This window comes from Dermacentor albipictus, chromosome 1, assembly GCF_038994185.2.
Source record: "Dermacentor albipictus isolate Rhodes 1998 colony chromosome 1, USDA_Dalb.pri_finalv2, whole genome shotgun sequence".
NCBI lineage: Eukaryota > Metazoa > Arthropoda > Arachnida > Ixodida > Ixodidae > Dermacentor > Dermacentor albipictus.
In genome coordinates, this window is record NC_091821.1 from 398,165,022 (window position 1) to 398,191,202 (window position 26,181).

The 26,181-nt window shown below is 47.7% G+C and overlaps 1 protein-coding gene and 1 long non-coding RNA gene across 4 annotated transcripts in view; one reads left to right on the forward strand and one right to left on the reverse strand.

Moving 5' to 3' along the window:
- LOC135921311 (uncharacterized) overlaps positions 1-16,367 on the forward strand; it is a 39,785-nt gene extending 23,418 nt beyond the window's left edge. The window contains exon 3 of the long non-coding RNA XR_010570515.1: positions 15,612-16,367. This is a non-coding gene — a long non-coding RNA (uncharacterized lncRNA). The remainder of the gene's footprint in view (positions 1-15,611) is intronic.
- Positions 1-26,181, reverse strand: part of LOC135921310 (uncharacterized) — a 143,371-nt gene that overhangs the window by 103,647 nt on the left and 13,543 nt on the right. For all 3 annotated transcript variants that reach the window (XM_065455637.1, XM_065455638.1, XM_065455635.1), the window contains 5 exons: positions 24,936-25,045; positions 22,099-22,131; positions 18,538-18,742; positions 13,849-14,003; positions 13,724-13,762 (listed from right to left, as the gene is read on the reverse strand). In XM_065455637.1, the coding sequence (XP_065311709.1) occupies positions 13,724-13,762; positions 13,849-14,003; positions 18,538-18,742; positions 22,099-22,131; positions 24,936-25,045 (542 nt within the window). The remainder of the gene's footprint in view (positions 1-13,723; positions 13,763-13,848; positions 14,004-18,537; positions 18,743-22,098; positions 22,132-24,935; positions 25,046-26,181) is intronic.

Here is a 26,181-nt window from a genome sequence, read left to right on the forward strand (position 1 = left end):
AGGCGGAAATCCTAGTGGGGAAATCGGGCAGTTGGCTCTCGCAGTGATTTAACCCCGCGAAGGACGCGATGACACCCCGACGACACGCGACATTACGCCAACAAATAGTATTTTTTTTTTTTAAAGCGAATCTTTCTTTGCCTCTTCCTTCGACTTTTCCACTGCTGCTGCTGCTTCCTTGCATGCCGTGGTGGGAGGAGGGGGGTGCATATACATGGAAGAAACGGGGAACAGAGGAATCGCGACGCGAGAAACTCGTTTGGACCTTTCCATCGCGTCACATAAGCCCAGTACTCTCTGGATCTCCCTGGGCGTCGTTACATTAGCGTCTTTGGAGCTGTAATTATCAGTGAACCCCCCGCAAAGACATTGCAGAAACTGTTGCACTTAACGCTCCACTAACGTGCAAGTCGTGAGGAGAGGTAAATAGAATGGTAGAGAGAGAGCAAGGAGATGAGGCAGAGAACTGGTAAAATAGGCGCAACCGCGGAACGAGTCAATAACATCCTTGTCATTCTTCGCTCGCAGTTCTCGTACAGGAGGGAAGGTCGTGACAGGGAAAAGGTTACGTTAAGGAAACGAAGATAAGGAAAAGCTACTACTATGGACACGACAACAGTTACGGGCCAAATCGAAGGTACGGTACTGTTCATTTCTGCTATTTCTCAAAAACAAACACCATGCAAATTCGTCAAGCGGACTATTGACACAGGGTGTGCAGATGCAAAGACACATTAAATCACCGTTGCCTCTATGCAACACTAAAGAAGCAGTCGCACTTCAAATAAACGCTTTTGTGACCGCCGTTGTAGCTGCGCGGCTATGGCATCGGTTCATGTGGTATGTGGTATGCTCAACGACGCTAATGAACGGTGCATCAGCACGACGTAATGCTTTGCCATCGAAGACATCCGAGAAAACGCCACACGTCCTAACGTATCCCCCTGCGACTATCAGAATTTAATATGAAACCGCCTCAAAAAGAAAGAAAAGCAACAAACTGGCATCGGCACGGCAGTCGAATTCAGAAACTGCTTCCGTTCCCGCGAATCTCCTGAAGTATGCGGCATGCTGACCTTGCTCAACGACAATAATGAACAATGCATCGGCACGATGTAATGCTTTGCAACTAAAGTCATCCGAGAAGACACCCCATTTCCAAACGTATCCCGCTGCGAGTATAAAAATTTAATATGCTACCATCGCAACAAAATAGCAACAAATTCACCTTGGACACGGCTTCTTCGCCTCGCCGACCACGCATTGCGTCGATCGTGTTGCCAGCTCGGCTAGGGACGAACGGAGCTAACAACTTTCTTCTCGGTAGTACCTAGGCGAAGGTAATACTCAAGGGCCTAAAGTCCCCGCATTTCGCTCTCGCGACCACTGCTCCTCCCGCATGCGCAGAAAGAGCTCAAAAATTCAATTATGATGTGCTCGTGGTGGTACATGGCACTTCAAATGCGTAAAACAAGCGCTAAGCGGTCAGCAGCAGTACTGCATGCCGCATAATCTTAACATTCGCTTTGTAGGCCTGGGAGTTTTAGCCACTTAGGCTCTTCAGCCAACTTACATAGGTAGCGGAGTTCTTCAGAGCAATTACGTGGGCTCCAATCGATACGTCGAGAGCCATATAAGTTGAATGCGAGACACTCGTCGGTGCTATGTTGCCTGAAACAAAAATAAAGTTATTGCGTTGTTGTACAGAGATAACAACTTACTGATAGCTTTAAGCACAAAAATTTTATTTGTATTGCAAGACAATATTCCTTTAATAGCACAAGACTTTGTGCTCAAAGGACGCCATATGTATTTCTCAAGATTTAATTATTCATTCATTCATTCATTCATTCATAGGAAGCTCCGGATTTCTCTTGATGATATCGTGTTTTTTAAGCATGTGCCCTCGTTAGCGAAATTGGTGGGCGCCCCTGACGGTTCTGAGCTGCTTTTACGTCAGCTAGATAAGGCTGTTGCTGTTTCCTACTTGAGAATGTTTCAGGTGCATGGCCACGCCATAAACAATAAGAAACAGTAGTTGTTAGTTCTCATAACGCCCCTAAGCTTTCGAAAAATTCGCCTGAGTGCCATTTGCAGGTAGCAGTGCATATTAAATATTATGCAGAAAGCCTGTTTGGCTGTTACCGCACAATGAAAGCTGCCGACATGAATATGAAAGAACCGGTGACATCGACTTCAGCCGTCGGGCAATTACCAGCACTTTTAATTTACAAATCACGCGCTTACTCGACAAAAAAACTGATCATATCCCGCACAGCTGCGTATGGAATAATTCTTCCCGCCACTCCTGATCGCATTCATCTGTTAAACTTGTCCCAGATTGCTGCTGCTCTTCAAATATATCATCATCACAGTCATCAGAATCAGTTTTGTCGCTGACCAATTCTCTAAGAAGGGTTTCCCGGTGGTCGCAGTTGGACTTCAACGTTGCACCAAAACGCAACCAGCGGTGCTTCGAAAACTCCAGGCAGTGTACTACATACGGCATCCTAACATTCCAGTAGTGCTGTTCCGATACACAACATCCACGTCTTATTTTAAACCTCAGAAACTGAATCTCAGCAACAAAGTGGACCACTGGCGTTTCTGAACTAACCACCTTGTGTATCGCAATGTCCAACGGCGATGATTGGGTGTTGGCGAAAAAATTCAGAAACATAGATGTTAGGGGAAAAACTCGTAAGCCAATGGACTCTTGAAAAACTTCATCGTTGTCTATTTTACGAATTAACCGCACGTGTTAGAAGTTTTCAAAAATGCAGAGTGTGCACCTCCTTCTTTTAATTTGAAACAATATTGTTTTTATTATTCCCATGGCTTAGATTTGTAATGCCAAGCAGTGTCATGCTCACCAGAGGCACGTTACAGTAGGCGGAAAGATAGGCTCCCTGCGCCGACGGCCTCTTTAATAATAAAAAATTCAAATGTCCAATGGTGGGATCCAACCTCTGTCTCCCAACACAGCAGCATAAATGCACTATCTATTAGGCCACACTCGACGCATACATTTCTCGTGTCTCGCCTAGTTGCTCGCATCCTCCCCGTTCAAAGCTCACTCTCGGCAAGTGCCGAGAGTGAGCTTTGTCACTCATTGTCACATATTATACATAAAATGGCGATGCGATCAAATAAATGTTTTTATCGTGCTTCTTCGCACCAAATCCAACTAGCATCGGGAGGTTTTTCTCATGCGCACCACGTCTCACTTGCTAAAATTCTTCCCTCGTAGCAGCTAGCACTTTCAGAGGCTGTGTCAGGCTGTAGAGCCTTCTGGATTGACCAAATTTATCATTCCTTACCTTGTACCGGCTAACGCTACGTAAAAACTGTTAGAGGAGCCGAGGTTTTAATGCACGGGCACTACACCAATGTTCACAGCATGTGCTGTAATTATACCTGATCTGTGTACAGCTACACGTATTAGCAGTGGCATGATATTGCATTCCGAAAGCTCTTACTACGCTCATCCTGCGTTGTTCCTCCATAACTATAACGTAATGACTCCTCAGGTGGCACGCTATCCTGAGACGCCCAACGCGTAAACTCTGTGAATCTCAGCTACGCTGTTCTTCTAATAAATACGCGCACAAGCACCAATTGAATTCGCAGCTATACAGTGTACTTCAGTGTACCTGCAGCAAATGAAGAGAAACAAGTCATGCTTACCGGCTGCTCGTGCTGCGTGCGTCCCAAATTTCCAAGCTCGGATCGAACCACGGAGGGGACTGTTCGTCGGAAGGAAAATCGATGCCTAACACTCGATAAAACGTTTTTGCATTCAGCAATAACAAACGGTGGTTTGCGCAGAATTCTGAAGCAGTTGTTTTGTTGAACGTGCCGCCGTCCGATTGGCAGTGAGTAGTCTCCAAGGAGACATTAGCTGCGGATGAAAAGCACAGTAGAAGTGCACTTCACCACAAATTGCGAAGCGGTATAGAAATGTAGTACAGTGTGTGTGTGTGTGTGTGTGTGTGTGTGCGTGTGCATGCGTGTGTGCGTGCATGCGTGTGTGCGTGCATGCGTGTGTCACTGTTTGCTGAAATACATACATCACTCATGAGGTCTATGTCAGTCTGTGTCATGAAGTCATGAAGTACTGAATACTGGACTTTTAACAGTTTTTATACCTACAACGAGTCATGTATACTAGGCTTAGGTTTCCCGGTATGTACAGTCGGCTATGCTGCGCACGTCGCTTATATGTCGTTTAACTAGGAAGCCTGTTGTGGGAGAGATACGTCCAATTTCAAACCTCTGCAAGGCAAGTACAGCTTTTCTAGAAAATTACTTGCTTTCAGTCCTTGCAGAATGTTATGCAGCCGTGCAGCGGTGCAGGACATCAGTGCAAATGAGCGAAGACATTATAAGTGCAATTCGTGGAGAAACGTTCCTAGAAATCTCATAACTTTGCAAATAATTACGGAAAACTTTTCTTCTTGTTTTGCTTTTGCCACTTCCACGTATTATACAACGCTCGAATTGCGATTTCTTGACGTGGTTGATGAACCTGCAAGCGGGATATTCATGCGGGCCGTCTGCTTTTGTTGTGTGAAGCGACGATTAGCCTAGGCGGCTGGTCAGCGGTGCATGAGAGGGTGGTTGCGGCCCGGAAGCCTGGGCGCTTCCCTCCTAGCTCGCGGCTAGCCGACCGTCCTTTTCTTTGGCAGCCATCGCAAGCGTCGGCTACGTAGCCGCTAGAGAGCAAGCAAATCAAGGCACGTTGTCTGTGATTAATGAATATATTTCACAGGTTGTTGGTGATGTGTAGGAGAAGCTGGGAATTCGATAGTTAATTGTGGCCTTTGTAATAAATACGAATGGAAGGGCTCTGGCGTCTTGTGGTTGCATTTTACGAAGGACGCAAATCGTAGACCGCTGCCCTGGAAGAAGTACTAGTGTCGCATAAATCAAACTCAAGAAATAGGAAGATAGCTTGGCGAACGATCATTAATTAAATGTGCCTAACAATACTGCCTTTGTAAGAAAACTAACAGATGCTCGACAAGGTTATAGGAACATTTTATATTGTTTCCACCTGGTGGCGAGAGAACGTTATGTGGCCAACCTCACCTTTGGAAGAAATAAAGGGAATATAAGGTGTAACTTGCGGTGGAACTTCAAAATTTGCGGCCTCAATACTGCCGTAGCAAATAATTACAGAAACTCGTTATTTTTGTATTTTTATGCATTATACGAAGGTCATAGCAGGTTTTCTCATTGCTTTCGATGAATAAAATTTGGCCCTTCGTTTATATTCAGTGAAAAAAAGGAATATGATATGAGTAATATGTTCGCATACTTCTGAATACCTGGATAAGGCGTGGTCATAGTAACTAATCGCGTATGCCAGCCGTTATGAGCGTCAAACTTTTTCTGTTGTATACGCACATAATTTAACCCGATGAGATGGAAACCATAAGCGCCACCAAGACTAAAGTTTTACTGAATATGGTAGAACGACCAATGTTCCCGGAAAATAAAACCTGTGCGGATTAATTGCTGCTTTCGTAAAAAAAAAAACATATCAGCGAATGCTCGGAAGCGTTATAATATGAGGACAAGGTTTCAGATGGTGAAGTCATATGCGGGCAACACCTTAAAGTGCGCGGTGCCATTACAGGCAACCGAAATTAGTGTTGCACCTGCTCAAAAGGAAAAGCTTCACTGGAAATTGAGTTTTATTCTTCAAGGTCCTTGATTCAATCAAGAACCTTGACCATTCAAGCTTATCCGTTGAGTTGTGATTCTTCAGCAGCACAAGTCTGCTGTCTGTGCTTTTTGCCGCTACCTTTCCTCGAGCAGTCCTGCGCTCCTTTCATTGTTAGTTTTTTTTTTAATTTGTTTACTTATTATTGCAATAGCAACTCTTTGGACACTCCAGACGTTTTCGCGCCGTCAACGTCGCTGTCGCCCTGATGTTCCTGCAGAGTCCAAGCACGATAACATCGTCGCGAAGGCTAGCAGTGGTCAGCAAGCAGACGATGGCGACTCAATCTCGCGGCGCAAGCGAGCAAAGCGTACAGGAAGCGCGCTATCACTCACCCGAGGATAGGCTTCGATCCACCATCGACAGTGACTGAAACGTGTTGCGAGTGAATACAACCCTGATCAAGTCACTACACTTCACGGCCTTCCAGGATGAGCGCTGTCATCGCTGCCGCTGGGGTCATGACGAGATACTAACTGAAGTTCGGAGCGTGACCTGTCCGATTCACCGCCGGTGGGCAGGGTCTGTCTGGTGTAGTGATTGATTGTCGAGAAAAACCTCTTCCAGCTTACTGTCTTAACCTAAAGCATTCCTTTATTCGTATCCGGTTTGTTTCATCGTGTTCAACCCCCATATCGTTATCATTGTTGAGGCTTTGTTTTCCTTTCGAGTCAAATAAAGACTGAGCACGTTGCGCGCACATCTTGGTGCGTCTTGTCGCTGCTTATTACGGTAGCGCACACAGTGAAGGAATATACGTACATGCGCTCAGTACCTCGGTCTTTCGAAAGAACAAACGATCGAAGCATGCTGACAAAAGAAGTTTGTGGAACTCCATTATCGCCAATGAAGGCTCAGAGTTTGGCGTCGCTCAACGTTTAGTAAATAATATAAGCTCAGTTCCCGCAGTACCGATGAAATCGATGCACTGCCCCTGACAGTAGCACGCTTCCCGGCAATGCGGCCAGCGCGCACCGCCGTAGCAGACGTCGCAAATCACGACTCCACCCCTCGAGCATCTGTGCCTGCTCGAGCTGCTGCCACTGCACGATTCCATTGCTTGCCGCATCGCCATGCAATACGTTCCGAGTTTTCCCCTAAGTGTGAAGCAGACTGTACACGCTTCTATTTGCCTTTAAGAAGATCGGTACGCTTGACGATTATTTTTATGGCTGCAATGCAGCGAAAGGGCAGCGTCTGCTTAGCCATGTAAGGGACGCTGAGCGACATCGTATGTGCCATACATATAAAATGTTTGCTACAAATCCGTGTTGTCTCTGATGGCGACAACGGACGTCCATCGACACTGTGCGGAAATAAATAAAATATATCGCTGCATAGCACAAGTACGACATGCGCACACAACTTTAACTAGTACGTCCCATACAATATAGAATAGAGGCAGCAACGTAAATAGCTTGGCCATTTTTAACAGTGCTCAAGAGACGGAAGTTCAAAGTATTAGTAATCATTTCTGCTTCAGCAATACGCTGGCGCAACCAAGACGCGGGCGTGTATCGTCCAGTAACTCGATCGATCGGTGCAGTGGTGATGCAGGAATGCATCGTGCACATTGTTTGAACCGCACCGATGGCACCGGCTGTTGGAATCTCAGCGCTGCCACCAGCTGTTGGAACCTCAGTGCTGACACCCGTTATTGCAATCGGACCGCTGGCGCCCGTTGTTGCAAATGGGTCGCAAGCCCCAAGGGTATCGTTGGCCTGGCGGCCTGGGGCACACTGGAAGCATCCGAAGGTCCCGGCAAAGCATGAGTCGACTGCTAACAAAACAACTTGTTTATTCTAGCATCGCAAAGAGCGGGCGGTCAGGTCGACCGAAGTGGAGAGACAGGAGAGCACGTTACTCAACAGAAGAAATCGGAGCCTCTCTCTTGGCGTCCGGGGGCAGCTGCTCTTATACTCTCGGAGTTGAGAGCAAGAGGGAAGGTCACGGGACGACACCACGTGACAGCGAGGCACGGACGGACTGAGAGACATGTAGAGACGAGTGTAGTGACGCATCAGCCGGGCCGGCGCCGGTCAGACCTCCTCGCTTCACACTTGGGGAGCTCCTCTCCCCGGCTGCCGCGCTTTGACAAGCGTGGGCACACACACACACACGCACACACAAAGACACGTGGCACTGAACATGCCGGGACGCGCTCGGCGGGGATGCGTCGCGGCCGCTCCGAACGGGCCAAAATGTCCTCCGCTTTGAACGAAGCCCCGACGTCCGTTGCATCCGCGCCGGCCATATCGCGCGTCGTAGGCGAAACGTAACAGACCGCCCCGCCGGGGGAAGGAGATCCCGATGGTCAGGGGACTGCATCCGCTGTCCGGAGGGATGTCGCTCGATGATGCTCATAACCGAAGTCGGTCGTCCCTCGGCGTTTCTTGAGCGCAGCGCACCGAGAAGGCCTCGTTCTCACGTTCAGGTTCACACAGGTCACTGCAAAGTGACTTCGGGAGAGTTGCCATTTTTCTCTCGTTCCCAGCAAGCGTTAGAACTACGCCGAAACTCAGCCGCTCAGTCAGCAAGCACGGCACAACCCTCACTAAGCCATGCCAGGCTCTTTACCCTTTTATACTACTGCCTAGTTCCTTACAGTAGTCTAGCAGCACTCAGAACGCGTCCACAAATCGGAAAATTGCACTAGAAAGCACATCATCACTTTGAAACACTACACAAAGGCAATATATTAAATATCCTGCCTCAGGAAGAAAAACATCAATAACAAACAATTTTGAGGCTGATTCCCACGTTAGGGGCTTCGACTTAAGCCATCGGCGTTACCGTTGAGACTCCCCTTTTTGTAACGCACCTCAAAGGAATGTTGTTGCAAAGCGAGGCTCCAGTGCAGGAGGCGGCCATTTGTGAAAGAGATGGTCTGCAGCCATTGGAGAGGGCAGTGATCCGTCTCGAAGCATGCGAAGCGGAGATCGCAGCGAGCGACCGTACACTAGCTCGGCTGGCGAAAACCCCGTAGCCTCATGCGGCGCGGTCTTCAATGTAAACATCACCCCAGGCAGACACAGCTCCCAGTCAGTTTGTTGTTCAAACCACATTGCTCTCAACACGCGCTTCATGACGGAGTGGAGCTTCTCAACGGAATTCGACTGGGGGTGGTGCACTGAGCTGTGTAGCAGCTTTACCCCGCACCTTTCGAGAAAGGCTGTTGTCAAAGCGCTAGTAAACACTGCGCCCTGATCTGATTGGATTTCCGCAGGAAAACCAACTTGCGCAAATATGGACAGTAGTGCATTGACTATCTCAACTGAGCTGAGTTCTTTAAGCGGCACTGCTTCAGGGAACTTTGTCGCTGGGCAGATCACAGTCAAAATGTGTCTGTACCCCGTGGCTGTTACCGGCAGAGGCCCCACTGTATCAATAACGAGCCGTCTAAAAGGCTCCGTAATGATAGGTACCAACTTCAACGGCGCCCTCGATTTGTCCCCTGGTTTGCCCACCCGCTGACAGGTGTCGCATGTCTTCACAAAAGGGTCTAAGTCCCGAAAACATCCTGGCCATTAGTACTCTTGCAAGAGACGGTCCTTAGTTTTCTTAACTCCTAGGTGTCCGGACCACGAACCCCCATGCGACAAGCGCAACAGATCCTGACGGTAGCACTGAGGCACGATCAGCTGATCGAACTCCACTCCTCTGCGGTCTAGATACTTCCGGTACAGGACCCCACCTCTTTCCACAAAGCGAGCATTTTTCTTGGCGATACCTTCCTTGACAATGCAGCGTATGTTTTCTAGGCTGCCATCCTTCTTTTGCTCGGCTATCAAAGCCGCCCGGCTGACTTTTAGCAACCTATTAAGTCCGTCTGACGTAGGCGCGATGAGCAAATCTTCAGATAGCTCTTCTAACTTTCCCTTGTCGGGCATTTCCTCTCCAGTATCTGGTGCTTTCAACGCTACAGGCTCAATTTTATTCAGTTCGGGCGTGCTCTGAATATCAGCTTGCTGCGCCTCTGACTCTTTCTCATTGTTCGACAACGTCGGCCCCGCAACTACCGCCTTTGCAGCGAGCTCCCGAACCTTCGATCTGGTTAAGGCCTGAACGCTAGCCTCACCAAACAAAAGCCCCTTCTCGCGCAGGAGGTGATCGGACCTGTTCGAAAATAGGTACGGGTACTGGGGGGGCAGCATAGATGACACTGCGGCCTCCGTCTCAAGTGCTCCGAAAGGTCCTTCAATAAGCACTTTTGCTACGGGCAAACACACGCTGTGAGCTTCCACGGCTTGCTTGATCCATGCGCACTCGCCCGTGAACATATCGGGTTCTACGTAAGAGGGGTGAACTACATCCATCGTAGCTGCGGAATCGCGAAGCACTCGGCACTCTTTCCCGTTCACGAGGAGGTCTCGCATGTAAGGCTCGAGAAGCTTCATGTTCTCGTCAGTGCTGCATAACGACAAAAACACGACTTTTGTTTTTGTTTCTGGACACTGCGCCGAAAAATGACCCGGCTTCTGACACGTATAACAAACGCGCGCTTGCCTCGTCTCGAACCGCTTTCTGCATTCGGCTTCGGTTGCCGCCGTCTCCTTACGTTCGGTCGGACTGCTTTCACTCGCATCCGCACTACGTGTGTCCCCCTTTGCTCTCATGGGCGTGAACTTCGGCCTCTCAAACTTGGAGCCAAATTCACCCTTTTGACCGTCCTTAGCTCCGCGAGCCCGACGCGTCACAAACTCTTCGGCTAGCTCAGCGGCTCTAGCCACCGTACTAACATCTGGCCTATCCAGGACCCAGTACCGCACGTTCTCAGGTAACCGACTATAAAACTGTTCTAGCCCGAAACACTGCAGAACTTTCTCGTGGTCACCAAACGCTTTCTCTTCTTTGAGCCACTCCTGCATGTTTGACATTAGCCTGTAGGCAAACTCTGTATATGACTCACTTTTTCCTTTCTCATTTTCTCGAAACTTCCGACGGAACGCCTCCGCTGACAGCCTGTACTTTTTTAGCAGACTCGATTTCACTTGGTCGAAATCCTCTGCCTCCTCTCTATTCAAGCGAGCGACTACATCGGCCGCCTCGCCGGGTAACAAAGTGAGCAAGCGCTGTGGCCACGTTTCCCGAGAGAACCCCTGCTTCTCGCACGTTCGCTCAAAGTTAACCAGGAACAAACCAATGTCCTCTCCAAGTTTAAACGGCCGCATCAGGTCAGTCATTTTAAACAATACTCGTTCTCCTGCACCGTGTGCCTGACTTCCATTACGAGCGCGTTCCATCTCTACCTCGAGACGCTTCATTTCCAAAGCGTGTTGACGGTCGCGCTCTTCTTTTTCTTTCTGTTCTTTTCGTTCACGCTCATCTTTCTCTTGTTGCTCTCGTTCTATCTGTTCTTTACGTTCACGCTCATCTTTCTCTTTTTGCTCCTTAAGTTCGCGCTCCTGTCTTTTTGTCCTCTCCCTCTCCTCAATGGTCTCAAGACATTCCGACAGCTCGTCATCCTCAGCTTCTAACTCAAGAATAGCCCTTAGCAGTTCTGGTTTTCTGAGTTTGTCTGAGACATCCAAACCCAACTCTCTTGCAAGCTCCAACAATTTCGGTTTGCGCAACGACTTCAAATCCATGGCTGCTCTGAATGCTGCTTTCTCTACTGCCTACTATTGTCTTGCCGCAACTAACCCGGCAGCAACGACAACCACAATTACCAGCTCTGTTTCTGACACTAACAAAAGCCTGGCAAAACTCAGAAGAAGAAAGTCCCGCACTCACCAAACCTCGCAGCCAAGATTTCAGCGCAGTCGTTCCGCTGCAGGCAACCAGTCATCACACAGGGCTCGTTGCACTGCTCCCGGATGGTCGTTGTGCTGCTCAGCATACAGTCAACCGCATATCTTCGCTGCTGGCCTCCGTTGTCGCGATCTCACCGCTGGCAACCAGCTGTTTGAACCACACCGATGGCACCGGCTGTTGGAATCTCAGCGCTGCCACCAGCTGTTGGAACCTCAGTGCTGACACCCGTTATTGCAATCGGACCGCTGGCGCCCGTTGTTGCAAATGGGTCGCAAGCCCCAAGGGTATCGTTGGCCTGGCGGCCTGGGGCACACTGGAAGCATCCGAAGGTCCCGGCAAAGCATGAGTCGACTGCTAACAAAACAACTTGTTTATTCTAGCATCGCAAAGAGCGGGCGGTCAGGTCGACCGAAGTGGAGAGACGGGAGAGCACGTTACTCAACAGAAGAAATCGGAGCCTCTCTCTTGGCGTCCGGGGGCAGCTGCTCTTATACTCTCGGAGTTGAGAGCAAGAGGGAAGGTCACGGGACGACACCACGTGACAGCGAGGCACGGACGGACTGAGAGACATGTAGAGACGAGTGTAGTGACGCATCAGCCGGGCCGGCGCCGGTCAGACCTCCTCGCTTCACACTTGGGGAGCTCCTCTCCCCGGCTGCCGCGCTTTGACAAGCGTGGGCACACAGACACACACGCACACACAAAGACGCGTGGCACTGAACATGCCGGGACGCGCTCGGCGGGGATGCGTCGCGGCCGCTCCGAACGGGCCAAAATGTCCGCCGCTTTGAACGAAGCCCCGACGTCCGTTGCATCCGCGCCGGCCATATCGCGCGTCGTAGGCGAAACGTATTCAATTTCTCGTTCCGCGTGAACTTCGCCACTGCTAGCGCATAAAACAGAAGTGGTTTCCATTCATGGACAGCGCACACACAAACGAAACACGAGAAAGAACACAGGGCAAGCGCTGGTCGAACAACTGAACGTTTTTATATGAATAAAAAGATTATATTCCGAGTAAATATTGAATTCACGTGGGTTACATATAAAAAACGTCATACACTCAGGAGTGATCCATGAACGAGCTGGCTTCGTTTGGCAGTTGTTTACTTCGTTCAGCGCCCCGAAGTAATCCATGTATGTCGTCTGATTTTTTCGTATCATTTTCTTGTGAATCGGCAGAATTTCACTGGTTACATCTACCCTTTCGTGTTTACATTGCTGCCATGACAGTTAACAACACAATCATAATTATAAACGTATAATTATAAACGTATAATTATAAAAGTATAATTATAAACGTATAATCATAAACGTATCGCGTGCAGCGCGAACTGAACGCGGGCGGGATCGTGAAGGGAAGCGGCGGCGGAAACCTACACCCGCTGTAGCGGAAATAGTTCCGCCAGGGGAGAAACGAGCGCTGGCGTCTGGGAGGGGCTTTAGGATGAATCTTGGCGTGCGGACGTCCATAGGCCGTGTCCGCACGCGCGCCTTTTTTTGAAACCGGTCTGCGAAGTGGACAAAATTCACTGAGTGCTGATAGCTTCGTATGCGCTGTGCTTTTTACGACAGTTCGCGTAGAAGCGATAGGCAGCACGAAGGTCAATTTGGTCGCTGCTGCTGCGGCGCTTGGTCATCGAGCGAGATGTGTTCATATCGGCCTACGCGCGCGTGCCACCATGCTTGCTAATTTACTATTTATTTATTTATGTCATTTTAATCTCGCTTCTTTCTCGCTGTACTACGTAGCGCAATGTATCTTCCAAAGAAAGGAATTCCCGAGTTGTTTTGTGGCTGTTTATTTGCACGCTGCAAGCGGCATGTCCGTGAAAAGAAGGGATACATGCGTGACGTCATCTCAATCGCGCGCCAAATGGCTCCTGCGATGAGAGCAACGCCCAGGCGTTTGTGCGAATTTGCCGTTGTTCTTTTTTTTTGCCACTTAAATCGCTGCGATACTTTTCACGGCCTTTTACACAGATGATGTTTTACACACATCACTGCCACCTTTTCATAGTGTCCTACAATATAGCGGAAATATTGACAGAAATTAGAGCTTTGTTTCTTCTGAATTTATCACTTTCTAAGAGTCGTACAAAACATTTTATTAAATAAATATAAACAAACCAGTAATAAACAACGGCAAATTTTTATCGTGTGCAGCACAAATGGGGGTCCTTAGCATGCGTAACTTCAAAAAGATTTTTTTGCGAAACGCGAACGTGTACTTGTACTCACCACAGTCTGCTTCAACGGCAATATAGCGTCTTTGTTTACCTGAAGAAAATATACACACGCCATGTTATATATACAATCCTACTAACACCAATGAGACTCCGTACTTGTCCGGTGTTTATACTTACTCCAATCATATGTGCTGTCCTCGCATATCACTGGATATAACTGGCTACAGTTGCGCTTGTAAAACCACGGTACAAGAGCGCCCAACCACACCGTGATGCAAGGCATATTCCAGTCAATATCATCCAGGTCGAATGCAACCAAGCCGCTGACCTCTCTGTTGCGTGGAGAGAAATAGTTCATGGTTTTATAAATTACGATGCGTTGCGCAAAGAGATTTAAAATTTGAGAAATGAAGTCCCCAGATCTGCGCATACATATACAGAATTCCATGTCTCAAAAAGCCAACAATGCGTTTCTACAACCACGCGTCCTCCTTTTACGGATACCTTCGGTTCAACAACCCATCACTCTAATAGCGGCAACGGTGACGAGCACGTCTCAAAAAAGATTTGGCGCGGCCGGCTCGCAAGTGTCATTAATTTGACTGAGGGCTACATAACTTACTTCCAAGTTGTCCTGTGCTTCCGCAATTTGTGTTTTCCGGCAACGCACAAAGTGTGGCGCCCGAACCTTTCGAAGGTCATCTCCCAACTTTGTTATGCCTACCTGTACCACGCTTTGCGATCCGCGGTTTTATTTATTTATTATGCATATTGCTAATTTATACTGGAAGAAGAGAGTGACCACCACAGGAACAGAAGACGGTGACACGCCTTTCCATGCATGTGTTGGATTTCATTTAGGCCAAAGCTTACTACTTCCAGACTTGAAAATTTACCGCGCGAAATTCCACATACTTCCACAAAATATATTTGTCGGAGACGCGGGGAACCTACTGACAACGCAGCTTCGCAGCATGCGCCACCTCGAGTCTACCGCCAAGCCTCTGTAAGAAGACGCGTCCCCGCCAGCTATGTCTGCGACCACTCAGTTTGTCGCCCTCTCCCATCCCCGCTTCCTCGTTACCCGTTCAGGCATAGAGGGCGTTCAAGTGGAGAGGCTCATCTTGCACGAGCGTGTCGACAAACAAAACCTCTGGTACCTAACCGTCATAGAGGTGAACATCATCTACGTAGGTGGAACTCTTCGTGTCTAGTTTCAGACACACGGGAACGGGCAACCCAGCAGCGAAGCCTTCAAGCAGCATGCTCCACAACTTCCTCGGCAGCCCGTCCCGTTGACAGCTTGCCACCCAGAAGCAACTGGAGGTACGTGCCCAGGCGTGAACAGAGCCCTGCTTATCCTATGTGCAAAACGTGTTGTTCCTTTATTCAAGAGCGGGTCAAATATCCGAGACTGACGTACACAGATGCACCGCAGAGCGCGTGTACGATCTGCTCGTCTTTACCACCATGACGAACGTTGACAGCCTGGTTAGAGAATGCGGCTGCTAATAGCAAGCAAACATCCACGGCATGTCGCATTATTCGTGCGTCTTGCAGCCAGAACCGCAACATTGACCTGTGAAAAAACCTCTTGACAACCGTCACATCTGACGACGTGACACTTATTCTCCGCCTCAAACTCAAGGCAACATATCCAGCTACTTATAAATCAACGCTTTGCGAAAGCCCCATGCCAGCTGTTTCGTTTACCAACGTCGTTGTCCCGCCAGGAAATTCACGAAAGGGGGCCTTTGGTATATAATATACTTGGGGCCATGAAAAACAGACAAATTACACTCCAGTTCATATCAAGGAAAAGCGAATCATTCTTGGTGTGATTGGCTCGTCAACCATGTGTGTATCAAGTGTGGTTTCCGCGCGATGAATGCCTTTATTATAGAGCAGGACCTTATACAAAGAAATGCTTTTCTTTGCAGGGAATTATATACTGTGCAATCAAGCAGATGAACCCCTAGCCGTCGGGCGAGACAGCAGCAGCAGCAGCAGCAGCAGCACGGCGAGACATTTGCCAACCACATTGAGGATGCTCTCTACCTCTGCAACCGGATAAATGACACCATGACAGAAGGCCATCAAAACCCTCTACACTTGAACGTTCTCTTCGCCTCCTGGCAGCCAATAATAAACGAAAAACCACTCAATGTAGGCAATGCTATTCGTTTTCAAAGCAGACAAAAGTTACCAGCTATAAACGAGGAAAGCGTTTGGTTGGGCTCTTAAGGTAATGCATTGGGTCATCGCCCACTGCTTGCATCGGTGGCCTCGTGAATTTGACGCCACGAAGTTGGAATAAAAATATATTGTAATATTTTGGCGTTATAGGGCCCAAGACAATCGATCCATCTGTTTCGCCTGTGGAACCGCCGGTCATATTGTGCGCTTTGACCCTTTCACTACGATCGCCGCCAAGGCATTCTTCGTTTTTCTTCTCGCCGACGGTCGCTTTCCCCTGTGTGTGCTCGGCCGCCTGCTCTCGAGCTAAATTTATTGATGCGGTTCCGTAGGCAAGAACTGGAAGTGCTTCGATCTCTACAATACTTCAATTTTCTCAGCAAAATATTATTGTTGAAGCCTTGTCGTAAGGTCAAAAAAGTTATCACGTCACTTTTTGGCATGGTACTCTCCCCTGCTAGTCATCAGCCGTGTGCCCGGCCCGTGTCGTCATCAAAGACGTTCTTTACATCAGCACGTTTTTCCGTGTTGCCCTCCTGGTATTGTGAAATCATTCTCCGATGGGATTGTCAGTCAAGTCATAAGGCCGTCATCGATTGTTTTCGGGCCGAAGTGACTCTTTCACCATCGGCCGGCTTTTGTGTCAGTGCAAGCAAACTCATATATGATGCCGACACAAATACAGCTTCGAAAACATCGGCGCTTGTTGCTCTGTCATGTGCTGCCGAATTAGGAGGCACCTTAATATTTACGCCATCGGACGTGCTCGCTCAACTTCAAGGCATTTTTCTCGTGTTTACCGTCCTCACTGTTACCTGTGGGGCCGCATCGGTTCTGGTGTCCAAACACGTACTCCCCGTTCCCAGCCGTTTTTTTCTGAATGGAGAGCGATGAGGCCTTGTTCAAGCTATCCAGTGCATTGAAGAAATTGATTTTATTGATGACTCCACCTATTGTCTCGCTGATGCCATCACTTCTGTCTTTAGCCCTCGCTTCCAGCCGTGTTCGACTTGTCCATCGACACTGATGTTTTTTTTTTCGGCTCACTGCGCCCAACTTCTACCTCCCCTTCAAAAGTTTTTCTCTTCCTTTGTCACCTGTCATCATTGAGTAGCACGACAAATGAGTCTGATAACATCGACACTGATTTGATGCAAGCCTTCTTGTGATATCACCTTATCGCGTTTCCGCGGGCGAGCGTCGTGTTACCACGGAGCAAGCGGACGACATGCAGCATCGCGGACTCATTCAGCCTTCCCAAAGTACTTGTTCGTCACCTATGGCCCTCGTGCACCTCTTTGATGCCCAGTCGGGTCACTAGGTATGTGCAAGAAAGTGTGTGCCGTCGTCAATGAACGCATTTGAAGCACACTTGGGTAACTGAGATTGGACCGCTCTACAATGACGCAAAAGACCTTTTGGCTTTCTGCGATGCTGAGCGTAATTGAATTTGCGTCCCAAGGGTTCATCAAGGGCAGCAATCCAATGCATTATCAGGCTGCGCGACAAAGGCAATGAGTATGTGCTGCTTTCGATGAACGCCTTTGACGCAAACGCTTTAGGGTTGCACGAGTGGCCCTGGTTATGTGCCGTTCTTGAATAAACCACTCACCAGCTAGGGTAACTGAGCAGGTGCGACTGAGTGTGGAGCTGGCGAAGGAAAAATCTTGAGCATTCGCAGGCACCGCTGCGCCGCGCTTCTCGTGTTGGAGGCCCCGCATGGAGTACTCGGCAGTGCCACTAGATGGTGCAGCTTGTCCAGAAAGATGCGCGACAAGCGAGCCCAGTCACCGCATAACGCAAATCACAGCGTTCACCATGCACCACGCATTTTGGAGGCCAGGTGCAGATTTCTCGGCGGCAGCGCCTCGTGGCGCCTAGTGTCCTCCAGGAAGCGCGAAGTCCCGCTGCAGTGCACGCCTCATATATGACTGAATTCTACGGTGGCAATACGTTGTGTCCCTGTATTGATACAACGCTAACGCGTTATCGTCGAAAGGCCTCGTGAGATAGATTCCACCGCTTTCTTTATGTCTTGGTACCATTAGCTCATTCATCTGCAGGCGTCGCCAGAGTTCGCGTACGTCCCGAACTTTGCCAAACTCGGGCCTCCTTTGCATAGCACCCCAGGATGAATTTTACTCACACTGTGACGCTTTCTTTCTGGGAAAACCGTATGGGCATCCTTTGGTAGCTTCATTTTAAAAGACGGGCGGATGTCATTTTTTTATATTCATTAACTGTCCTCCACCTTGTGTGCTTCCGCAGCACTTTCTTCGCCATATTCAGTATGTCAGTCTTTGGAGTTGCCGATTAATTCGCCCTCCCCGTCGATCTCCCAGCCTGCTGGTTAGCTCAGATGGTAGAGTATTAACCACCTATTAACCACCCCGGAAAGGCCTTCATCCCGGGTACGAATCACGGACCAATACGAATCTCTCTTCAAATGCGAAGCTTTGTATCTGAGATAGCCGTACGGCTTTCCTCTATGGCTTCGGGCAACAAGAAGGACGGACGTCAGTTTTTCCTTTCATCTTAGCTTTCTAACAACATTGCGCGTGTTGTCTGGCACGCATGGCGTTAAGTGCACCCAGATAAATATCACTGACAGTAGGTCAACCCTTCAAACAGAACAAAGGCACGACGCTCAAACGAAGAATTGAAGCATACCTCAGGTCTTCCTTTGTCAGGTCTAGCCAGAACTCCCTGTTGACGCTAGGGTCATTCCCGAAACTGTGGTGTAGTGGATCGCGCACTTGCTTCATGTCCACCAGCGCCGATGACTTGTCTGCGCACCGCTTGCTGGCTTCCGTAGCGTTGACTTTATCTTTTCCGTGGCAATACTCCACATCGATGTTACCTTCTGTTGCCGTGGCTGCAGAAGAAAGAAGTGACGGCCAAAAAAAAAATATTTGCAATGCCCTCTTGCATCCCAAGTATGTTGCAAATGCACCAGTGATATTTACTATGTGGACATCCTTCAAGTGTACAGCGATCCTCGTGAATTTTCACCATTATGAATAAAAATGAGATAAACATCAGCATCGAAACGTTATTCTGTTTTACTGTAATTTCATAACGAAAAGCTCGTATTAGTCGTTCGGTGGAGTGCTAATAATTGCTGTGGTTTTAGTTCTGAGAGACGTGGTTTATCTAAGAAGGACTGGGAATAAGACACGAACAACTATTCCTTAAAGCAGGGAAACCAACTGGTAAAAAGCATGCGGCATTCCACTGCGGTGAAGGTGGATTACCAGCGAAGATGTTTAGCACATGAGGTAGATGTGACACAAAAGTTGGATGAAAGGTATAAGCAAATTTTATTTTTTGTTGAGTGGTGACGGTGGCCATTCCGAAGACACACACGCGAGCTCATGCATGCACACGCACACACACACTTATTTTGATCGGCGCCCTCGATCGCGCCCCACGAACACACATTTATTTGATCGGCGGATCTTGACACACACACTCCCGTGCAATGTAGCCAGTGAGAATTAATTACCTCTGCTCGGCCTCCTCAAAAGCACCTTCACTGAAACATTTCTTTCTGTTGCCTGCCAACAGCAGCGGGACAACAGTTATTTGTTCATTGATATATAATGCTTACATGACCTTCTAAAGGCAAGAAATACTCCACCTGGCCGAGTTTGACGACCTTTTTTAGCACAATAACGCGAAAATTGTGCAAGCACGCCTTAAATAATGGACCGACCAAGATAACGGGATTAACGACAGTGTGCAGTAGAGTTGCCTCACAGTAATACAACAGCAAATACTCACCACGGAACGAATGTCCCGATATTAGTTACAACTGCTCTTTACTGCTCTCTACCAAAGAAGCTGTTAAAATCACGAGTATTAAATTTCGTATCAGTAACTCTGCCAAGGAAAGCCCCTACTACTCTGAAGACGACAAGTCATGTTGTGGATAAGCCTGCCAATGAGAGTAGCTACTGTACTGATAAAAATAAGCCTTATTTTCAAAAACTCTGCAAAGAAAAGTATTAGCTGTCCTGACGAAGACGAGTCGTCTTGTCGGTAACCCTCTTACGGAAAGCAGCTGTTACGTTGACGAAGTTGAACTTTCATATTCAGTAAACCAGCCACTGAAAGTAGCTGCTGCGCTATTGGAGACGACTGCAATCGTCGCTAACCTTGGCAAGTATTCCCTGCTATAAACAAGAGATATTGTCTCGTCAATAACCCTGCAAAGGATACAATAATAACAACTCTGCGAAAGTACATCTACTGACTTCACCAACACGAGTTTTATTGTCAGTAACCGTGCAAATGAATGTAAATTTACCCCGACAAAGACAAGTTCATTTGCTAATAGCACTGCCAAAGAAAGTACCAGTTAACTTGGCGAAACGAGTCCCCTTTTTGATAACCACGCCAAAGAAACTACTCGCTGCCCTGACGACCCATTTTATTGTAAGTAACTGGTAGTGTTATCGGTTATCTCTGATCTGACCAATACTCGTGTGGACAGCCTCTTTGATGTTATTGAGAAAAAGAGATAAAATGCGGCTGTCTAATGAACACGGGGATTTTCGGGTACGTGGCTACATCGGAGTGTCTTCAGCCTTTAGCTCGCATCACCGCTGTAGCACCGGAGACGACGGTAACCCTGCGAAATAAAGAACCTGTTTCCCGGAAGGGGACGACACCTGTTATCCATACTCCTGCAATGAAAGCTGCTTTGAATCAAACGAGGTTTGGTCCCCTTTTTGCTAATCCGCCAAGGAAAGTTCCCGTTGCCACGGGGAAGACGAATAATATTGTCAATAAACCTGCCACTCAGATGTTGCAATGATGAAGTCAAGTTACCTTTTTTGGAATGCTGGCTACGAACTGAGGCTTCGCTTCTTTCCCCCCTTTTGAATTTCTTAAGTACCCGTTCTTAAGTACCCGTTCCTGCGGGGAGCTTCGGCGTCGGCTTTGTCGACAGCGTAACCGAGCGAACGAGCACAGCGAAAAATAGAGTGTTTTAGTTGGGCGTTTTACGCTCCGCTCAGGAGCTAAGCAGAGCGGAAGCGTGAATACGCATGCGCCTTCCGCTTAGCCGCAAGCGGGCTAGCGGAGCGACAAACACGGTCCCCCTACAAGCTGCCTGAGCGGAGCGGGGTGCGCAGCACGTTGGCTAGCGTTGGCGTCAGCAAGGATTGGATTGGAAGCAGAAAGCAAGCTCGCTGGCTATAACGTGGCGTTCCCCGAGACGGCGCTTTATTTTTCACCCGATAAAATGGCCGGTAACGCATTACAAGCGCACGTCTAGATGCTTCATGGACAAATAAGTTACATATATATATATATATATATATATATATATATATATATATATATATATATATATATATATATATATATATATATACGTTGTACTTTATAAAAGTGATCAATGGGTGTTTTTATTTTCTTTCATTACCTTTAATTTGGCCAGAGGGCGCTGCAACTATGAAACGTCCGCTCCGCTGCACTAAACTTATAACTGAAGCGCGAAAATCGCCCGCCACTCTGTGTCTTAGCGGGGCGACTCGGAGCGGAGCGTACTGTAAAGACGCTCAACTAAAACACTCTAATGAAAGCCAACGCCGAGCGTAGCGCGGGACGCAAGACGTGAGGAGGAAAGTGGGGAGGAGGGTGCAGCGCAAGCAGTAAGCAGAAAGCGGAGGAGGGCATGGCGAAAGTTTGAGAAGAAAAGCGTAGTGCGGAGACGATGGCTACTGGGTAGCCCGAGAGATCCTCTGGTAGGTCGGTCGGCGCGGCTGCTGTGAATCGTGCCGACGTGTCACTCACACGCTGGCTCTGGCGATCTCAAAATCAGCGAGGCAGTCGCACCACACTTCGCTCCGTTTGCAACATGCCGCACTAGACGCATTGTCCAGGCCAGCCAATATGTCGCGAAATGAAAACACTTATAGGGCTGCGCTCAAATTTCACATAGAGAGTATCGAAATCGTGGGTGTTTCTTTGTCTGCATTTTCTTGTAAACTGCCGTCTTGTTTGGACATCGACGTTTTAAAAATCACTACAATAACAAGCAATCCAATACTCATAGGCAATAACTTCCGAGACAATCAATATTAACAATGACGTCCCTGTTTTTAATCCCGCATGAGCAGCAAGAAAAGCATGCACGTTGTAAGTAGCCCTTCAGCAACGTTGTCATAATGTTCAGTAAATGCACATTCGATACATAATATCTGTAAGCGCTCTTCCACTCACCACATTCTGGTCCATTCGAGTACTCTACTTGATCTGCAACACAAGCGCAACACCATTCAGTTTATTAGAGTAAGTGTCGACACTACACATGGATGGCGACACACGATCATATGCAACACCGTGGAGCTAACAGAAAACAAGCTGGAAAACGGAACACTAATAAATACGATACATTTGATTGACTGGATGATCCAATTATTGATTGATGGAATGATTTAGTTTAATTTATTTCCTTATTTATTTCTTTACATCAACTTTACAAGCCCTAGGCTAGTTTTTGTCCAAAACAAAGTTTTACGTTGGCAATGCACCTTTCCAGATATGCGAGCCCACCGTCATTGGCAGCAGCACCGTGATTCTGGACAAGTTTACGCCCATTTCTGGAAAGGTCCTAGCGGACAGGCTAAACAACGCTGCACAAAATCAAATATGTGATAATCAACTAATCTGATCCACAGTTCGCCAACGATAAACTGCACAATAGTAATCAAATATAATATTATCTATAATATCAATGAAGTACAATGAAATGAAGAATAATATCAAGTACAGTGAAGTTGGTGAAGGAAGAAACAATATACATGCAATAAATTGTTTTATATACATAGTGTACCGCTAGTGCGTTAGAAAAATTAGGTGAAATTTGTAATACAATAGGAATAGCGTTCAAGATTTTTTTACCCGAGAATTATGTTACCGTTACCCGTATACATTCTACAGTGGGCAGTGTTTAGTGACCGCTATTTTACATTGATTCCGTTGTTTTCGCATTATCTGTCACCGTAGTCGCATCTTTCGGTTGACTCCGCCCTTCGTCATCGTTTGGCGTTCCAGACATTAACATATCAGGATTAGCTCTTTAAACCGAAGAGCAATTGCACTGGCGAAGACTTTGGAGAACCTATACGGACGTGTTGTCAAACGTAGAATGCGTATAAGTGAGCACTCTACAACATGTTTATGTCGTATCCATTGTGTTGGTGTCATTGTGCTTATGTCGTATTCATTGTGTTCTACATACGAATGTTGGCACTTCTGATTCACTGAGATTCTCCCGGACAATTCTATTATATTTCTAATTTACCACGCGAGGAATCATGGTTGCGTGCACAAAGCCCTCACCATCAGCCTTTTCGCGGTGTCCCGTCTAATTGCCTTGCTGGTCACGTGCCGAGTTGAGTAACATGCCCCCATTGTTCATCCACGGCCATTGACCTTTCAACAAAAATTACAAGGGCAAAGTGTGCCGCTTGTGTCTGCTGTAGCTACAGATTTGAAATTTGAGTCTGAGAACCATGCGTAGCACATAAACGTGCGTAATAAAATTCGTCCGGGCTTCAAATACCCTTCCGGCATTGCAAATTGAACATCTTCAAATGATGGGCTTGAATAAAGTAAATTGTAATATTTATGCAGTTGCACAGAAACCTATTACGTGCTTTTGTGTAGAAAATATGAATAATCAAAATAAGTTTAAAGATAAGGCGGTACTAACTTTTACCATGAGAACATCTGTAACCACGAGCCCGAAGATTCGACCATTATATGTGCTTGCCATTCTAGCTGAACAAATGTAGCAGAGTTTCCCTTTGTACTTCTGCAGAAAAATGTATGGTCACTTCAAAGGGGGAAAGGAAAGAAGAGTGACGTACGATTTTGATACGTAACATAAGTATGATGGATGCAACGACATGGGAATGGCGGTGCGTCCTGCTGATCTTGACACGTGTCGTATCGGTGATTATAATAAAGAACATACCGGCGCTTATGTGGAAAGTCTCAAACTCCAGAACACCAACCACACTGGTTGGTGTTAAAAGCGCTAAAAGAACATGCGTTATCCCGTGTATAGAAACCCTTACTTAGCGTACGCTAATTTAGAGTTTTGCGTCCTCTACTAGCATTTGTAGATGTAACATTACCACAGTTTCATTTCTAAACAGCAGTACCAGAAAGATAATTAAGAGGAGAAAATATGTAGAAACATGGGTACTTTGGCTCTAGTAAACGGCTCTCGAACAAAACCGTATTAGCCGAAACCCGCCAAGATGCTAGAATGATCTAGTGTTCGGCACCATATTTGGCAATAAATAACCCGCCAAGACCTCTTCGTAGCGTACGAAAGCACGAAAACCATCAAAAGTTTCCACCAAAAGTGAAATCTTGCGAGGGGAGCCGATGATCGCGGCTCAATCTCGTGCGCGCAGTGAGGAAAGAGGCCAGGAAGCGCGCCGTCTTCCGTCGCGCGCGGAGCTCCAGGGAGAGGCAAGCGACGGGGAGAAGAGGGGTGTTCTTGTCCGACGGGTTGTGCAAGAACGAAGTACGTGGTCGTGCAGGCATCATCTTCAAAGCAATCTGCGACTTGGAAACAGTGCTCCGAGTGCAGGTAGCTTGGCATGCACTGTGCTCTCGACGCTTAGCTCGCGTTGAAGCAATACAGCGCGAAGCTAAATTCGCTCGCTGCTGCTGCCGCGCTTCCTCACTCCTGCGTTTTGAGAACGAGTTTCCGCGGTCATGGAGTGAGATGTGTTTATGTCTACCGGTGCGCGCTTGACACCGTGCCCGTTAATTCGGTTAGTAAACGAATGTTTACAAGTTTGTACGAGAGAAAAAACTACTATTCTTACTTCGTATAGCTGTCTGTTAATTTGCTATCACCATCAAAACAGACTCTTTTTTGTTAACAAGGCTAAAAGACCTAGGCCTGTACAACTCAGTCTACCTCTATAGTACTGCACGTGGGTCGACGAACAGTTTTCCCGGGTACAGCGATGAACTCACGCGATTCCTCCGTCAGCCCTAGAAACATCGCGTACGAATGTTGAAGCAGGACTTACGGCCACAAACCACGGCGATTTTGCAAGCGGCGCAATCTGCAGATCGTTTCGTTTCATTCCGCACATCAAAGTAGCAATCATCCCACGTCAGCATGTCCGCCTGTAGCAATCTATGCATCGAGATAAAAACAATGTTACTCGTTGAGCACGCTGTAAAAAAAAATCCGACAAGCACTCGCATAAAGAAACGAGTATTGAGCATAAGAAGAAACACGTACAACCTCTCATACATTGTATAAATGCACGCATTTAACCGAAGCACGCCAGCGCGTCGGTGTCTCGGGGGCCACAGAGCGGCCAGGCCGGTTCCTTGCAATGCCACCAGATGGCGCTCGCCTCCGCCGCATGCGGACCACGTCAGAGGCCGTGTTTCTACCACAAAGCTTGTCTTCGTGCATATATGTTCACGGCGAGCGTTTCCCGGCAAACATTACGTTTACATATGCTCCAGGTGCCGGGAAGCGTGAGATGCCGTGAGGGATCTTTGAATGATGTCGTGTTCTACTCTTAAAGGCGAAGCTTAAGCGCCCACAAAACTTTTACATACGTTTTACTAAAAAAGAGGGAAACCTCTTATTTGCCTTTAAGAGCGGAACGCGATAGCATTCGAAGATCCCTGACTGCTTCTCACGCTTCGCGGCAACTGCAGCTTATGTAACCGGAATGTTTACCGGGAAACCTTGGCGGCGAGCGCTATGCCCGAAGCCGAGCGTCCCAGTAGAAGCGCGGCCTGTTGTGTGGGTCGCAGTGGATGGATGGATGTTATCTGCGTCCCCTTGGAACGGGGCGGTGGGTCGCGCCACCAAGCTCTTGTTATTTTATTCCTAATGTCCTAGCTATGTGAAAAAAAAAGAACACAAAGATAATTACCCGCGATGAATTCATATCACCAAACTTTCTTAATCCCTATTCTGAAGTTTTTTTTTTTTTTCTACGCTTCCGCTATTTGTCGTTTCCGTACCTTTCTTCCACCAATTTTACAATCGCCTCTTACTCATATCTATTGCGGACATGTTTACTTTCCCCCTGCTCTCGTTAGCCCCAACGGTTTCGAGGAGGCCAGTCATTCTTAAATCATCGGCCCGCCAGATATCTTCACAATAAAATAAAACATCCTCCATCATTTCCCTAGCTTTACCGAAGCAAGCACATGTTTCTTCTTCCCTCTTGTATCTCGCTTTAAAACTGCGTGTTCGCGGCAATCGGGAATCCTGATCACGCTTCCAAAAGTAATGAGCCTCCCTTT